The sequence below is a fragment of the Strigops habroptila genome, chromosome 4 (assembly GCF_004027225.2).
Source record: "Strigops habroptila isolate Jane chromosome 4, bStrHab1.2.pri, whole genome shotgun sequence".
NCBI classification, from domain to species: domain Eukaryota; kingdom Metazoa; phylum Chordata; class Aves; order Psittaciformes; family Psittacidae; genus Strigops; species Strigops habroptila.
The window spans coordinates 29,025,422-29,044,270 of NC_046358.1; the positions used below are offsets into that span (position 1 = coordinate 29,025,422).

At 36.9% G+C, this 18,849-nt stretch overlaps 1 protein-coding gene across 6 annotated transcripts in view; it reads left to right on the forward strand.

Annotated features, from left to right (window-relative positions):
- Nucleotides 1-18,849, forward strand: part of RPS6KA5 (ribosomal protein S6 kinase A5) — an 80,728-nt gene that overhangs the window by 30,237 nt on the left and 31,642 nt on the right. For 4 of the 6 annotated variants that reach the window (XM_030484698.2, XM_030484699.2, XM_030484703.2 and 1 more), the window contains 2 exons: nucleotides 14,619-14,702; nucleotides 18,047-18,150. In XM_030484698.2, coding sequence (XP_030340558.1) covers nucleotides 14,619-14,702; nucleotides 18,047-18,150 — 188 coding nt within the window. Of the gene's footprint in view, nucleotides 1-13,782; nucleotides 13,911-14,618; nucleotides 14,703-18,046; nucleotides 18,151-18,849 lie in introns of all 6 variants that reach the window. The other 2 variants (XM_030484701.1, XM_030484702.1) reach the window with 2 other exon arrangements.

Genomic DNA, 18,849 nt, shown 5'->3' on the forward strand with positions numbered 1-18,849 from the left:
TCTTGACTATAATAACTATAGCAGATTAATTGACTATTCAACAATAAGAAGGTGGGAAGCTGCTTTTCCTAAGCACTATTGGAATGTAAGGAAGCAAATCCATGTGACTTCTAGGAAAACAGAAACCTATTGATTTCTCCCTTGCAGCTACTGAAGCATGAGTGTGAAGAGTACATTGTCAAGTGTCCTCTTTGTTTTACAGTTATTATGTGAAAGTGTTTATTACATGCAAGAATTACAAATCCAAAGCAGTGCGGTTTTAAGAGCTCTGAAGTGTTTTCTATTACTGTTTCACTAAAAACTGACATTTGTCTTGTACAAGTGAAATGGCAGTCTGGTTTTGCCTTTATCTTTAAAATGAAGTCCATATGCTTGTATTTGCACGCAAAAAGAAAAAATACCTGACTAGAATAAAGCAGTTGAAGAAAAATGAATTTTCACATAGGATAGGTAGGTATCACAAGGTATGTAGGTATGAAATGACTTCTGGTATTCAAATATTATTTAGTATCTCATGAAGAGCTACAGTTTGACTAGTTTAACCATAGAATAGGATAGATTAAGAGTTTGAAATGAATAGTACCTTTTTAGTATTAAGTTTTATGGCATGTTCATTCTTAGCCCTCTTGATGAATTTAAGGCTAGTCTTTCTGAGTTTTAACTCTCAACTGAGTTGCAAAGGAAATCAGGGTAGAAAAAGAAGACACTTTTTAGCCTTGTACTTTCATACATCAGTTCATGCATATGCTTTCATCCAATCAGTTGGGTTGCTAACAGGGATGTAGAATATATTTGCACATGACATTAATATAAATTATTTTCAGGGCATGGGTAATTGGTAGGACTGACAGACTTTGTACTGAAACTTCTACCACACAGTCTTGTTCATTGCGTAAGTGCAATCACTTTGGTGTTGCGATCTTTTTCAAGAGTCTTGCATTTCATTTACCCTCAAAAACCCGCCCCCCCCCCAAAAAAAAACCCAACCCCCCCATAGCTGGTTTTTTTTGGTTTTTTATTTTGTTTTTTTTCATCTTATTTCGTGTGTAGTAGCTCTATCTTCTGCATTTGTGGTTTAGGGATATTTTTATCTTTTTAACTCATTTGTAGCTCTACTTGTATGCTGGAATTGTTTTGAGTTAGTTAATGTCAGTGTAACTTAGTCATTAGGTCTGGTCTTCATTTTAATGTTTATTGTTAAAAAGCTACGTCATTTTTAAAAATCTTTCTCCCCCCTTCACATTTCCTCTAGTTCTGCAACTACACTAAAAATCGTAGTTTAGCGTTTATAGAGATCTTCATGTCTTAGAAAAAATAATCTGAAGACGTTGCTTGAATTATTGTAGTAGTAATCTATTCTATTGGACCAGGCATAACAATTAACATTTCTCTTGTTAATGAAATGCCATAAAGTACACTTTCTTTCAGAGTACAGTGAAATGCTCAGTTCTGCATTGGCACCTGTCTTCTGCATTAGCTTAAGTTTCTTCTGAAGTTTTTGTGTTTGCTTAATGAAGTTAAAAAAAAACCAAAAAGGTAGTAAATACTGAACATTGTCAATCTTCGAACAATGTATTTAAAAGCATACAAATGCTTTAGTAATGAGTAGATATTCTGTATGAGGGATGATTGAATTGCAATCCAAGTCAGTTGGATGGATATCTGTATACCTCTGTCTAATGTGTAGAATGAATAGTTCATATAAAGTATTGTTTTTCCATCTGAAAATCTCTTGATCAGAGTTGCAGATTAAGTTATAACTGTCAGATGCTTTTCACTGTGGAATTGCTGGTTGGTTTTGTTTTATTAGCTGGTTGAGTGAACATTTTGTTCTGGAAAGAAAATTAGTATGTAATTTTAAAAGATTTTAAAGGAAATTTCATTAGAGGAAAAATTATTAAAAGGAGGTTAGTTCATAATGAATTTTGGTAGATGAAGAAGGAAGAGATTTGCAGATGTTCTTGGGGCAGTTTAAAGACAGTCCAGAACAGAGGGAAGTGACTACAATCTGTCTCTTTTTTGATGCTGTATGGATTGTTATCTCACTTAAGTGACCTGTGCATTTAACTTTAAATAGACCTTTTATAATTATCCAATTAAATGGTAATATCTGATCATTGAAATTTGATAGTGAATCCTCTGAGTGTTGAGCATTTGCTTGTGAAGATGAGTTAGAATAACCCATACTCCACATGACTGTTATTGTATCTGCTTGCATTTCAGTTAAACAGTGATGTAGACATAATAGTTACAAGGAATAACATTTCTGCAAAAAGGAAAAAGTCAGAAAAACTGAATCCTGAAGTTAGTCCACAGAAGTTAACATTGGTTATAGATCTGTCTGGACAATTAGTCATTATTTCCCTTATTTTGGAAAAGGAAATGAAACGATGGCAAAAATATTTTGCTTTAGTTGGTGTACCTCTGTTGGTGTTTTAAGTGTCCTGAAATTGAATATTGAGAACATAGCAAGCACTCTAAAGGCACATAACTGACCCAGACTTATTTAATTGCAAAACTGGATCATCAGTGACTAGATATTTGTGCCTTAGCCTAAGAGGTGTCCCTTTTTAAGTGCTTCTCATGGAGGTGATTGTGCTTTCCCTGTATGGAGCAGTAATGTAGAAGACTGGAGCACAAAATATATTGTGTCCAGATTTTGATGCCAAAATCTTAGAGTGCCATAAAGAATTTTTGCTAGACAGATCATGATTTCTTACAGTGACTGCTCTAAAGGTACTATTTTCTTATTGTAATATGCCAATTAAAAAAAAAAAAAGTCACATTTGGAGGAGAAATACTGATCTCTGTGTTAAATAGCCTCATGTCTTCTATCAGGTCCTAGAGTAATATGTTGCTAGTCAACTTGGGGAAAATTCTGAATTGTTTCTGTTTTCTGGGAGGGGAAGTAACTTTTGGAGGGCAAATGCTGCATCCTCATATTTTTTTTTTCTACACACACACCCCCCACCCTTTGTTTTGGGGGTTTGTTTTTTTTTTTCCAACTTCTTGAATTACTGCGAATAACTAACTACTTCAATGAAACTTGGGCAAGTGGGTGTGAAAAACTTATATGGTGAGGGATTAATGGGCATATGAAAGTGAAGCCGATGGTTTGCATTTGGGCAAAATTGTCTGCTCCTGCTCCTCTGCCTTTTACATTTGGTGCTCTTTCATACTATAAATGTTTATTTGGCATCTCCTGTGTATTTTTTTCTTTACATTCTCTGTTATAAGAATATTTTTTTGAAGGTATGCAATGGCAGATAGTAGCATATTTCCCAGAATCAGTACTCTTTTGTACCTTATAATTTTGCCTCTGTATGAAGAAAGAGGATTCTTTCAGGTTTTGCTTTCTATGCCAGTCTTCTCTCTTTTGGTACTTCTACCTCCCTCTGTCAAAAGACGATGCTTTAGAAAACAAGTCTTCCAAAAATTGGAATTTTGGGAAGAACCTAGTAGAAAATGTTCATCTGGAATGACAGTGGTGCATACTTGCATTCCTCCCACACAATAATGTGCTGTTTCTGAATTATTTTGTCTGTAGAACTGAGGCTTTTGTTTTCTTTTCTCTTAGTTATTTGCTTTACAAATCCATTATCAGGAACTGGTTTAAAGAATCTCTTGTGGAATTGCAATTGCATTGCTCTTGCAAAGCAAACATAGCTGTTGTATAAATCTGTGAAGAGGGTTTCTTTCACCTCCACTTGACATTAGATGAGGGCGTAGCCTTGCATTGAGTTACGTTGTGGGGCCACAGCTGTAGAGATTGCATGTTTCTTGGCTGGTATGCAGAGCCAGATTTAGCTGTTCTTGCTCTCCCATTTTAAAAAAAGTGCTTGTTCTGATGCAGCTGCTGGCAGGCAAATCTCATTCCTGCTTGAAAAATTCAATAGCCTGATTCCATGTCTGTTTCGGAAGCAGAAGTCATTAGTGTGTCTAGCTCTGTGAGGCATGGTAACCAACATGGTATTTTGACTTAACTGGCTCCTTCAAGTAGGAACAGCCACAAGGATAGGATTTTTAATTAATTCCAGATGACTGTGCACACTTTATTAATTCTCCTTGAGATGACATTTCAAACTAGTGGAACTTTCATCTGCCATATCGCAACCGTTCTTGATGTAGTCTAAACAAACCTTTACTTTCGTACTACAATCTTCATTATGATATTGTCGTATGCAGCAGAGCAGTCTAACTAGTGTACCACTAAACATTTTTCCTGTCTTTGTTTTTCCTTCTCTGTATTTTACAGAGATCATACTTTTGGTCCTTAATAGAAGTTACAGCTACAGAAGCAACATTGTACAGCTGAGAGATGTTTTGGGTGAAATTGTACCCTTTCTGAAATGGACAGCATAATTACCCAGTGTTATGCCTAGATATTACAACCATAAAGGCTCCCAAGAGAATTAAAATTTAAAAAAAGCGAGAAAAAAGAAGAAACAAATCAGTCTGGCGTGCACTTTATTGGAACAGGATTTTTGTATTTCATTTTAAATCTCTATCGTGTTTGAACCACGAGAGGGCTTTTCTGTCAATATGCCTTCCTATATTGGACTATAATTATTGTTATTCTGGACAATTAAAATGATTGCAAATAATGTTACAGATCTGATTTCTATGGAAACAGCTTTTTTTCTTGGCGCATTTTTGTTTTTGAGGTAAATATCAATAACATCATTTTCAGATAGGATGACCTCTAAGACTCACTGAAGTTATGAGGCCTGTTTCTGCATGGAATTTAGGCTTTTCAGTATTAACTTGTGATTTTCCTGAGATGCAAAATCCGTTCAGCAGGTCAGCTTATTAGTAGCACCTCTGCTTTGTGGCCTCTAAAGCATTGCAAGTAAATTTCCGTTTTAGTCAGTATTCTTTTGATTTATCCTATAGTTTTCTCATAAACTTACAAGGGAACTCTAATGGCTCACTTCATTGGTAGCTTATAGAGAGTTTGCTGATAGCTGATATGAGACTCTGCTGCTGTAGAATTCTTCGACTGCTTAATTTCTTCAGTCTTACAATCTGTTTCTAGAGGAACTGTGGTTCCTGACTAGTTTGTCAGGCAGCGGTGGGATGAGGAGTCTTCTCCCCACATTAATGTGAGCTGGGAGCTAAGGGTGACAGCAAGGTAGGCATGGATCAGTATGTTTGCTGACCAATGGTGCAATCCCATAGTTGCCAAAAAGATCAGTGCACGTCTAGTGGCAGTAAGACTGGCTCAGACAACAGTCCAGTGGTTATCAGGCAAACTTGTCATGAGGAGGGAGGCTTGAGGTCAAGCCAGGATTTGAAGTTGGTGGATCAGGGTCAGTGAGGTACACATCCAAGTATAGGCATACTTGCAGCGCAGCTGACACAAGGATCAAGAATGGGAGCCTGAATTTCAGCTCACAGCTGAAGGCAGGGGAGGCCCCTGTCAAGGTACCACAGAGATTGCTCAGCTGCATTGTGTCAGTGTTGATCTTGTGCACTGATGCGCTAACCCTTAGGATTGGGGAAATAGGTTGTACAGCCTGTTGATAAGCTCGGGGCCTTGACAGGGTTATCCTAGGAAAGTTTTTATTTTTTATGCCTGTAGCCAAACTAAGTTACAGCTTTTAGAACTCTAATTACACCCACTCACAGCTGTACAAAATAGCAACAATAAAGATACTGTCCTTTGTCTGCTAGAAATTGTGCTATATGTTGTTATTTCTGATTGATGTTGTTTGCTACAGTACTGATAGTGCCCAGAGAGAGTGTAATTCGTGAAACCTGGAAGTTAATTTTGACTTTGAATTTCCTTTAACAAAGGAAGAAGGACAACTTTGGACTTTAAACATTTATTTAGAGGTAAGGAAGGTAGTTGTACTCCAGCATGTTTCCCTGGTTTAGTCAAGTGAAAAGCAACAGTGAGACTTCTCACTGTGCAAATGTTGGCACCTGTTCATACCTGGAAATGATCTAACACTTTAGACATTTGAGGAGGTAAAGAAATGGATTATATGTTCCTGTTGAAAGAACAAGAATATTACATTTGATAAATGTGAAACTTTTTGGGTGGGCTCATACCCCTAGTTAAGTCTGAGTCTTGCTCCTGAATGCAGTAGCATAATATATCCTTTCTAGCCTTTACTGTCTGAATCTGCTTATTTCTCAACTAATTAGGTTTTTTTCTTCAACAACCTCATAAAAATAGTAGCATGAATTATGTTTCTGTCAATTTCCAAATATGCATTGAATAAAATAAAATTATTAGTAGGGACAATTTAGTGTGTATTGTTTAAAATGTTCTTTCTTATTAATTAATAAATTGATAAAATCATAAAATAGGAGGGTCATTTGCCATGCTGTTGTGGCTGAAGCTATTCCTATTACATTGATACTGATAAATATGCACCTTAGAGATTGTAGGAACCTCACAAAAAGCATATTAGCGTTATTCTTCAAGAGGATTTACTGCCTACTGAGCATGTTTCCAGTACCATTGCCTTTTGCTGCCATTTCTAGTTCTGAATTTGAGTTTGCTTTCCTGACTTACCCTCTTGAGTGAGACCTTTTATGGAAGTGTAACATGCAGGTTTCATTCGGGATGACATGTTCATCACTGGGAAGCATTACAGTCCTAGCAAGGTATCAGTTACAAGTATTTATGCAAAGGGTGTCGGGACTTCTGCACATTCAATTTAAATTAGTAGCAGGAGCTGTTAAATACTTTAATATAGTATTAAATGCTCCAGTATCTTTGGGGACAGTGTGGTCTCCCAAGGCATTTTTTTTACAAAAGCCTTCATGAGCACATACTAGGGATGTCAGTTGACATGACTGAACCTTTAGAACAGAATAATGCCATCTGCTGAGTGTCTCTTGTTTGAGCAGACTGACTTTTCTTCTGCTAGGCTCTTGTAGCTGATGCAATTTTTTTGCAACCCTGAATGCCTTCAGTGAGCTTTTTTCTGGCTACCTGGTTACCTTCTGTTCAATTGCACCTTCTTGCCCTGTGTCACAGGGTGTTACTCAGTCACAGATTTGTTGCTAACAGATTAAATACATGCCATCAGAGACTGCAACTCTGATTCTCTGACTCTAGAGGTTGTCTTTGGGTTCTTTGGCCCTACGGCACTTAGTGTTCCTAGAGTTTGGTTTTGTTGTTTTTTAATATTGAATGCTCTAAAAGAGTAATTCTTAAGATATTTGACTATGTTCCTAGAATGTTTTATATTAATACAAAATGCAAGGAAATTCAATAGCTGAGAAGTGCCCTTTCTCTAGTATTATCTAATTTCAATTTCTTGAAGTTCTTATGATAGAAATTATGTACTCTAGTTGTTATCCAAACCTTTAGACCGTATCCTACCATTTTTCCTATTAGCAAGGAATTCCTATTAGAGAACACTATTAAAGAACATGTAGAAAAGAATAACTTTGTTTTTGCTTAAAGTGACAAAATTAATTGAAGGAGTTAAGCTTCATGGTTCAAAGAAATATGATAGTAGTATGGTTTCAGAATGTGTAATATCTGATGTTCAGGGTACTAGTCCAGCTCAGTTAAGAACAAAGTATTTGTGCATCAAGAGTTGGAGAACAGAAGCAGTCTGTTCTGTTTCAAAGGTGACCTTTCATGTAGTTGGAGAAGTGGGTCCTAATTGTGAATGCTGAAAAGAATGGCTTCAGTGAATACATGGCTAATCTTCTGGCACAAAGACTGTTGTGAATAAAATAAGCTGTAGGATTGTAGGACCGAAGTGTACGTTGGAGCAGCAGCATATATTGTTTGAATGATATTTGTCAAGTTGAAGAAGTTCTTCAAAGGTCATATATTTAAATGTTAAATAATACATCTTCAAATAGATGAATAACTGTCTTAAGACACTTGAGTACTTTCCGTATCTGCATTAATGCTTTGGAGATAAAATCATAAGTGCCTAAGCTCTGAGGCATTTTCCCAAAGCAGTATTTGTATGGCAAATAGATGCTCAGGTTTGGTGCACACGTACAGAGCAGCGTACTTGGAATGTGCCTCAGTATTCTGAGTCAGAGACTCTAGATAGAGCATCTAGTTATTCTTTGCAGGTGTGGATTTGTTGTTCCTTTTTTTGTCTAGTTTTACCTGTGTTAGTATTCTATTAGCTAGCTTAACTCATTCACACCTCTGTAGTCTTTCTTCATGTTTTTGTTTGGATACTTTGCTTTAATATGTGTTTGTTTTGCTCCCAAGGCATCTGAAATGAATCTTAGTGACTTTTTTTGATCTTTTTCTTTGTTTTTGTTTTTACTGGTCAAATGGCATGCTCCACTTTGCTCAGTCTGTCTCTTGTACAAACAGCCAATTTGGCAACAGATGGGTGTATTTTGTGCTTAATGTTTGTATAGATGGTATGTTTCTCTTCATGGAACTTCTAGTTACCGGCAGAAGTTTAAATGGAAATCTTATTTTCTCCAGTACTCAGCAGAAACGTACTGATGACACCATTGACTCAGGAGGTACTCCGCGTGTCAGCCCTTGCCTGCTTGTGTCTTGAACCTTTCAATGTGAATCTTTTATGTTGTTTGTTTGTGGTTTTTTTTGGTTTGGTTTTTTTTTTTTTTTTTTTTTTTTTTTTTTTTTAGTTTTTTTCCCTCCTGCTCTGGGGCTGCTTGGGAGCCCCAAAAGGTGTTCTCTGTGCTTTCCTTCATGCTGACTTGGATCCCCCATCTGCCATGCTATGAGTAAGCATGACAATCACAAGATGCATTTTCCAGTTATGCAGATCTTTGTTTTTAGAGGATATACTTAACTTGACTCTTTTGAGGCCCTGAACTAATGATGTTCTCTCCTTATTGAAGGAGTTATGATACCATGTAACAGTCCCTTATCCACTGCTCTAAGATGACATTTCTTTAGGAATAATACTTTGGCCATGACATTAGACAGTTGTCGACTGTGTCCTCCTAGCTGAAGATGTCTTCAGCCAAGTATTAAAACACAGTTTGTTTATCAGATGCAGGTCTTTGGGTGCATGGGATAAAATAATGGAGGTCTTCACCCTCTGGATGCTGGGAAACGTCTGTCCTGAATTTGTCTCTATTTCTTTTTCCAGTTCCCATGCCCTTTTGGGTGTGCTAGGATGTTGAATCAGACATTTTCAGCACATTTGGGATGTGAGATTTCTATTTCGTTGTGGTTTTTTTTGTTGGGTGTTTTTTTTTTTTGGTTTTTTTTTTTTTTTGTGTCACTGGAAACTAACACCATCCTTCCAGCACAGTAACTTCTTAAATAAAACGTAGTGGAGTAGCCCTTTGTCTGAAGAGTTGGCTGCCAAAAGGCTATTTGGCCCAGCAGAGATGAGCCTTTTAGGAGCGTGTTGTGCATGTGTGATTCCTTGGTCTCCTGCAGTCTCATCTAATTTCTGTGGTTTACTTTGGAATTACAGTTCTCGTCCCACATGCCCTGTTATGACCTGTTGAACAGTGTTAAACAGTTATGAGACTTAATTACTGTCTGAGCTACCATTGCATATGTTGCTGAACTGAATTTGCATAGCTATAGACTAGGATGTGTACTCTCAAGGACTCACCCTTGTATTATAGTATTGACTGTTCTTCTGTCAGTCAGGCATTATCTGTAGATGCGGTGAGTTTGATTAGTCTCTGCAGAAAAATGGAGTTTCATCCTCTTGCTTTTTCTGCCACTGGTAATGTGCTTTTTTCGTACTTGATGAGGAAGCCTCATTAAAGAACTCTGAAGGCTTAAGTTCTCTATGTCTTTGAGGAGGAAAGTTTACACATGTGCTTTCTACAGCTTCATATAGTTTCAAATGCCTGGCTGGCATTCCTTGGTTATGAAGCAGGGCTAAGTGATGATACCACAAGATCGTCAAGAGCATGAGGGTGCACAACCATCATCCTTCTGTCAGCATTTCTGATTGAATTCTGGAACTGGGTTTTTGGATCTTTGGAAATGGTGTGATTGTGGTCAGCCTGCCAAGGTCGGTGCACATGGTCTCAGGGCACTGTCATTTTTGCTAAGATTTTTTTTTTTTTCCCTTTGGTGAAGTGACTGTCTTCAGGGCAGATGTTAATCCACGTTATACCTCTCCATCTTGGACAGCTACAGAATTCTGTGTCCTAAAGCTGCTTAGCGCCCTTTATTTTTTGATGAAGGAAAAGGAAAGTGGGATGCTAAAATAGACAATCTGGAGTAAAGGCTTCAGGGATCATACAAACATGGGATTCAAAGTGCCTTAGTAAGTTGAAGCAGTTACATTTCACTGAGATGCTCAGGTCAGTCAGAATGATTGCAAGGAACTTTGAAAGAGGACAGTGCATTGTCTTTTTTTATGTTGCCATCAGTGGAGTGGAAAAAGTTAAAGGCCTATCCCATATGTAATATTAGAGTATTAGAAACAATCTGGTAGTACATATAGGCACATCCACAGTGTCATTGTGTTGTTGATCTCAAAGAATAAGTGTTAAGGGAATATAACTTGTTTTTCCAATTTAGGAGAGGGGTAGTTTAACAAAGTGAACTGCCTGGCTGTCCAGGTGAACCTGTCTCTGTTCACTCATCAAGAAGTCTTAACAAAACTCTCTGTATCAGTGGCTTCATGAAAAATTGTTACACTCTTCAGCAGCCAACTGTCTTGAAGTAGCCGCTTTGTTTACCTTTACTAAAACCTCTGTTATTGCATAAACATTCAGGAATGATACTGAACTAGGTAAACTAGGAAAAAAAAAAAAGAAATTAAAACTAGCTGTCATGAAACCAGCTTCAGCTAGAAGACTGAAGACTATCTCTAGATTATCTGTAAACATGGAAGCACTGCCGATTGGGAGCAAACATAATGACAGTCTTTCAAAGACAAGGTCAATATTGTCATATTTAGTTATTGGAGATGGGTTAGTCACAATTCTGTTTCCTTACATTAGTGTCTGATTGCTGTTATTCTGCAACTCGGAAGAGGGAACCACAAAGCATGCAGAGTGGGGGAAGAAAATGAGCATGCTGTGTTATGCAAAGAATTCTTAAGCTCGAGTAATTGCAAGATGTGCATGTTCAATGAGAATTCACCTGTAGGTAATCCAAGTTCAGTCGTTGTTTATCAACTTCCTTTCTTGTCTTCCATCTCATATCTTGAAAGTATTAATAATGTGGATTCTGGTATTTATGGATACATTCCAGTTGAATGAAATGTAAACTGGGGGCAAAATACTGAACATAGGGTTTGGTTGTGGGTTTTGAAATTTTAAGTTTTTTTTTTTGAGGGTGTGGGTGGCCTGCATACTCAATTTGTGGGCAAAATGGGTGGTGAAATACAACATATAGTGACTTTTTGTCATAGAATCACAATACGGATGAGGTTGGAAGGGACCTCTGAGGATCATCTCATCCAGCTCCCCTGCTGAAGCATAGTCACCTAGAGCCAGTTGCCCATGACCATGTCAGGAAGCCTTCTGAGTATCTCCCAGGGAGAGACATTCCAGCACCTCCCTGGGCAGCCTGTGCCAGTGCTCAGGTACCCTCACAGTAAAAGTGTTTCCTGATCTTCAGAGCAAACCTTCTGCATTTCAGTTTGTGCCCATTACCTCTGGTCCTGTCACTGGACACCACTGAAAGGAGCCTGGCTCCCTCCTTTTTGCACCCTCCCTTCAGGCATTTATATACGTTGATGAGATCCCCCTGAGCCTTCCCTTCTCCAGGTGGAACTGTCCCAGCTCTCTCAGCCCTTCCTCATATGCTTCAGTACCTTAATCTTCTTAGTGACCCTTTGCTGGACTTTCTCCAGTATGTCCATGTCTCAGGACAAAAAAGGGAACTGTTATTGGAGGTAACATTCTTTGAAAATGGTTTTAAACCCTCATGTTATGCATAATAATAAAGACTATTAGTGACTTCCTCTAGGAGGCATATTTAACAATGGCAAATTTACAGAAGTACTCCTAGGGAAAATACTATAAAAACTGTTCTGTAAGTAACAGATGTAGTTGGTGTGGATTGTAATTTAATAAAACACAACATAAACAGAGGTGTCTAACAAAGAAATATCCAGATTTTGTGACTTTCAACTGTCTGAAGTCAAGACTTTGAACAGCATTTTATGAAGGTAAATCTGCGCCAATTTTTAGTCATGTCGGAATGCTTTGCTTTCAGACAGTTGGCTTTATTGATGTTCTGAGGAGTGCTGTAGTCCTCTGAGCTTTTTTGGTGTAGTTAAATGGGAAACTATATACAGCTGTTATCAGAGTGTTTTCTTAATGATCTCCTTATAACAGTCGTAAGATGGTTCTAACAAGGCTTTTGGAATATGATGCTGGAACATGTAATGGGAAATCAGTGTTGATTATGAAGATGCTCAGAGGGTAAATTTTTTTTTCCCTACCTAATGCTGAGTTCCAATTTTCTACTTAACTTGTTGCTAAGAAATTGCTAAACATGTGATAATCATCTGCTGCTTCTTGGCTCTGTTCAGCCGTGAATTTTAGCAGTAGGCCGCTTCTGCATTCTACAAAATGAAGCAATAGCTAAAGGAATACAAGTACTTACCTGTGTGCATTAGAAGTTGGACTTCTTATAAAACTCATTCATTACGAACAAATAACTGCCTGTTTGTGACTTGCAGTATGAGTTTTTCATATTGAAATTTAATTATAAGAAATTATTTTAATGATATACCAAATTTTTTAAACCTCCAAAATTACTTTTGGGGTTTTAAACACTGAATTTTGCAAAGGACAAAAAATACCTCAGGCATGAATTTAAGAAAGAAAGAAAATAAATTTGCAAATATTCTTCCATAAATTCCATCTTTCATATCAAAAGCTATAAAGAGTGTTAAAGGTAAAAAAAGTTTAAAGGTAAATATAATTGAAAATCAGAACCACCAATTACATACAGTTTCTCAAAACAGTTACTACTAATAATTCTGCTTGTTTTGAAATGTTTTTAGTGGGCCTTCTTACCAGAAAGAGGTACCTGAGATCATAAGAGTTCTGCTGTACCACTGTATATGTTCATAGATGACTCCCCAGTCTGTTTCTTGTCACTGTAGTTCTTGTAGCCTAGCTTTATTATACAACATGGAGGCAAAAAAAGACATAATTTTGTGGACAATTTGCTGAATTTGCAGCTAACTAAATGCTAATACTTTTCATCCATTTCTTTCGATATATTAGCAATATAAATTGTTTTCAAAATCTCAGCTTGGCTGCATAATCTTTACTCTTTGGAGAGGCAGCAAGCGACGAACAGTGGTTTATATTTTTCACTCTCCTTTCTTTTCCTTCTTTCACTTCTTCCTGCTCCCTCCTTACAGCTGAAGGAAAAATGAACAGAGGGATATATAGCTTTAGATTGGCTGATGCCAGGGTGAAGGGCTAGGAATTTCTGAAATTCTTTTTTTGTTTTTGCTTTTTATCACGCTATTTTTCTTTTAGATAACAGGTACGGGAAAAAATAAGGAGAAACAATAGTTATGTCAAAAGAAAGTTTTTGGAATCATGACAAGCTTATTATTTTATGGTTTTGTCTCAGAAAATATTTCAAGATAATATTTGATCAAAATGAGGCCTATGACTATTTTGAACTCGGAATTTTGTCCCCCCAAACCAGTCGCAGTATGTGTATTTTAATAAAATGCTGTTGGACTGTTTAATTTTTATGCCTCAGGGTAGCACTGAGCACTATTTCTAGTTATAGAAGCTTCTTCTCATTAGTGTAGTACATTCTTTTATATAGCACCTGTTTTAAACTCCAAATCTGAATCTACAAATGTAAAACCTGACTTTTGAAATATTTGCTTTTTTGAACACTCTTCTTTAAAGGACCTGTCAGGATCTCTCCCCAAAATGCTAGAAGCTTGAAGGATAAGGGAGGAGCAATGTTGCATGGCCCAAACACATGTGCTTTCGTCATTAGCAAGGTACAGCATGACCTCATGTTGACCTCAAAGGTAAATCACTAACAGGGAACAATTATACATGCCTGTGAAAGCAGCGTAGTTTTGAACATAATCAAGGCAATAACTTCAGTGTGTAGAATAAAATGAAATCTACAACTCTGTCTGTCTTTCTCTTTCTTTTTCTTGCCTCTCTCCAAGTCTCTTCTTGAGAGAATGTTGTGGTTTTATGTATGTATCTGTTGCAAAAGAAAATTACTTTTCTAGAGGTCATAATAAATACCTAAATATGGTGAATCCAAAGGATCTTGTGTGCAGTTTAGTCAAATTGCATATCTTACAATGAAATGTTCTTTTTAATTGGAAGGTTTCATTTGTTGTCTAGAGTATTGATATTGCAGCTTTCAGAATGTGTGTCTATATTACCTTGGGGAATTTTGTGTAGTTCTGAAATGTATAGATCATTAAGATTTACGGGGAAGTTTTAAAATACCAATAAATTAATTTTTGTGTGTTTACCTTAGACTGCCACACAAACCTATGACATTTTATTTTTTCATGGAAGACTGTATATACTCTGTAGCATTATGTGATACATCTCTACATATGATGGAATATGATTTAGCTAGCAGTTCTGAGCTATTTGGAGAAGAATTGCTGCCAGCATCTTGGAACTGTTAGCCATATCTGTCCCATGTGATTTGTGTAATATAATTTTTTGATGTGAATTTTCTTCTTTTTTTTTTTTTTTTTTAATGCTAGAATGAGAGAGCATATTCCTTCTGTGGAACAATAGAATACATGGCTCCAGATATTGTAAGAGGAGGAGATACAGGACATGACAAGGTATGTTCTATCTAAGTTCATAGAATCATAGAATGATTTGGGTTGGAAGGGACCTTAAAGGTCATCTAGTTCCAACACCCCTGCCATGGGCAAGGATGCCTTCCACTAGACCAGGTTGCTCAGGGCCCCATCCAACCTGGCTTTGAACACTGCCAGGCATAGGGCATCCACAACTTCGCTGGGCAACCTGTGCCAGTGTCTCGCCACCCTCATAGTAAAGAATTTTTTCCTAATGTCTAATCTAAATCTCCCCTCTGTCAGCTTAAAGCCATTCTCTCTTGTTCTGTCCCTACATGTCCCTGTACATGCCCTTGCAAATAGTCCCTCTCCAGCTTTCTTGTACGCCCCCTTTAGGTACTGGAAGGCTGCTCTAAGGTTTCCCCAGAGCCTTCTCTTCTCCATGCTGAACAAGCCCAACTCTCTCAGCCTGTCCTCACAGCAGAGGTGCTCCATCCTCTGAGCATCTTTGCACTCAAGCAGGTTCACGTCTCTCTTTGTGCTAGGGGCCCCAGAGCTGAAGGCAGTACTGCAGGTGGCGTCTCATGAAAATGGAGTAGAAAGGGTGAATCACCACTCTCAACCTGCTGGTCATGCTCCTTTTGATGCAGCCCAGTATACGGTTGGCTTTCTGGGCTGCGAGTACATAACTGCGGCTCATGTTGAGCTTTTTGTCAACCAACAGCAACAAGTCAATAGTTCTGTCTAAATTAACTCTTTAGGCAACGCTGTTGTTCACCTTGAGGGGTTTTTGTAAAATGTGATAGTTCTTATTTAAATGTGCCTTATTTCAGGTTGTCCTAACATAGATTATTACCTATATTTAAAAACATCAATATGTTTTCAGATTTTAATCTTAAGTAAAAGGCATATTTATGAAGGTATCAAGACTTATTTGTGTTCTATTCAAAATTTGTTCCAAATGTGCAGTGGGACCAAAATACTTAGCTGACACTTATTTGTTTTTAATTATAAAACTGTTCAAGTTCAGAGTGGAAAAATGACTGTTCTGTGGCTAATTCAGACATATTTTTTAAAATTTTTGAAAATCCCTGTATATCAGGGATATCTGTTATGTTTTTTGAAGCATGAAGTGGGTTATTAATGTTATAAATGTTCTCAGATTGTGAAAAAATAATTCTGTTTAGCTTGAGGCTCAAGTTTTATTATGAATTAAGAAGTGTCAGTGATTGATAGGGAAGATCAGGGTAACCGTAATTCACAGGTGATATTTGAAACAAAAAAAAACCTCTACTCTCCAAAACAATTCTACAATATTCCTAGGTAAGTTATTTTGATTGCTCATTATACTGAGAAGTTTTAGGGAATATTTAATTCCCCCCCCCCCCACCCCGTAGTTTGAGTTGACTTGTATTTCTGTGGGGGTCATGGAATACAGTTGGTCACAGTTCCTCTTATAATGGCTTTTTTAAGCACTGGAAAATGTTATGTCTCCATCCATCTCCTTCCTCTAGACTAACTGGACTCAGTCAGGCTTTTGTGTGAGAAGGTTCTTTCTTTTCCTTTATGCATTCTGCTTCCCTTTTGGTCTGAGTTTGCCTGTGTATTTCTTCAGGTAGGGAGCGCTGCAGTAGGCAGTGTTTCAACTAAGAGTTGGCAGTTTGAAGTACAGCAGAATGATCACCTCCCTGATTCTTCTTTTAGGCGTAAAATAGAATGCGCTTTGTCTTTTCAGTTTGTCATTGTCTCACACCTACTTTGTATTCCACTATAACAGCTGCATCTTTTTCCACTGTACAGCTTGCCTAGTCATTATTAAAAATGGAGTTTTACAAACTTATGAATTGAAGCTTTCCTACATTCTATTTTTCACTTTAGTCTTGCAAGTTTCTGAGCGTCTCTCCAATGCATCAGTCACTTCGAACTCTCATTCTGTCTTCTGAAGTGCTTATCAATTCAGTACTGTGGCTGATTTAAAAAGGAATCTCTGTGCTGTTATTTTGATTGGTTCTATCTTACACTTCCATTAGGTGTAGTGCACAGCCATACAGTATTCTATAAGAAATAGCTTCACAATTTGATACCAAATGTTAGCTGATAAGTAAGGGTGATTTTGCAGTTGTGTGTAATGGTAGCTGTTTACCCCACACACTCTTTGCCTCATCATTAGCAATGTGATGTGATGCAGTGCTAGAAGGTTTGTAGCGGATTTTGTACTTACTGCATATCTGGCAAATCAAAGATCTTCTCTTTAAAAAAAGAAAGACAAAATGAGGTTGCTTTAGTGTGCTGTGCACTTATCAATGTTTTTGATTTCTGATCTCTTCTAGATAGCTTTATTGCTTGTCTAAAAGAATGACTCTATTTCAGGTTTTATTTTTTTAAAGTTTCATTTCTGATTCTGCAGATATTCCTTTTCTATTTGAAAAACACATGCCAAGAAATTTTTTTTTCTCTCTGATGGTAGTGTATTTGCAAAAATAATTACTGACAGTACAGAAATTTCTTTAGTTAGTTCTTCTAGACACTCTTGGCTGTATAGATAAAATGTCCAATTTTGTGTATCTTGAAGCAAAAAACGTGAAATGTGAGGTCCTATTGTCATAATTTCAGTAACTATTTTCCTGTATGTGTTAATGTTGTCAACATAAGTAAAACAAAACTTCTGTTTCATTGATTTGCAAATTTCTTGTAAGTAAAATGGAGAAGTTGAAACACCTGTAGTTAAATTAATTTTGTTGAAATGACTAATCTGCTTCCTTTATTATTCATAGTAGCATCCTTTCTTTTAAGAGAGAGAAATATTTTGTAAGTTATGGTGTATCAGAGACACGAATAGTATTACTAACACATGGGAAGCCAAAGATCACATCTGTTACCAGAGAATATAAGAGAAAAATCCACTGCATTTTTGGGTGCCCTGATTAACCATGATCTGTGCCCTGAAATTGTGTGTTTTGAACGTTCCTTAGTTTTATTCTCCAGCTCCTAAAAGCTCAGGTTCCACTCCTTCTTAGCAAGGCTTAGGTTGTTCTATTATTTTGTGTACTCTTTAGAGTTCTTATCACTTCACAATGGTAAAAATAAAAATGAATTCTGATGGCAGGGTGTGTGTGGGGGTAACTTTAGTAGTGAGTGGTAAGAGTTCAGCGTGAGAACTTAGTTGAAGAAGCTAAGTGGAGAGATTTCAAAACAAAATTAATTTAGAAAATACCTCCAATCAAGACTGTAGTTGTTTATGCTTTATTGTATCCAGGTTTGCCTTTGTACTGATAGGTGGGCTCTTCCTTTGCTAGTTGCTTTCTGGGTACATTGTTTTGCTCCTTCTTTTGTTAACAATTTTACTTCAATGTATCATAATATATACAATTATTGTTGTTCTATAGGCTGTTGATTGGTGGAGTGTTGGTGTTCTTATGTATGAATTATTAACTGGAGCATCACCATTTACAGTTGATGGAGAGAAGAATTCTCAAGCAGAGATTTCTAGGTAAGATTCAAAACAATAAAATATACATGCTTGCTCACAGTGATGCTTATGCCAGAATATATGTGTTGTGGGAGTTTTAATCTAAAATTTAGGAAGAAAGTTTTGCAAGCCTAACATTTTAGGTGCTCCTGTTTTGTTTAACAGAATAACATCTAGAAGCATATAGGTTTTATTAACCTCAGCAGGTTTTTGAAATAATAGAATTGACCTTTACAAAAGACTGTTTTGTTTAAACTGCAGTGGAACTACAGCTGTGTAGATATTCAGCACTGTTGCGTGTTTACTGTTGAAAAGGAAGTCAAATGAAATATTAAATTATATCTAAATAGAATTATCACATTCAAGATCTTGATACATAATGAAATGTGCATTTAGCTAGTGGGATTTTTGTCAGCTCTTGCTAGATCTCTCCATCAGGCTACAGATTTAAACTGTCAGGAGGTAATCTACTACCACCCTTTTGTCACATTTACTGTTTATTTTATTAGCGTATAATGTGAAACGAAGAACATGATCTTTTCTAGCCATACTAACCTGAGAATAAATGAATATGTTACATATGGAAACGAAATATCCTATATCATTCTTACTGCAACTTTTCCTAATTATCAGCTTTGGTATGTTCAGTAATCCTTACACTTTAAAGGTTTGTTTTCAATGCCCATGGGAAAACACTGGAGCATTTTAAAAAGACAAAGC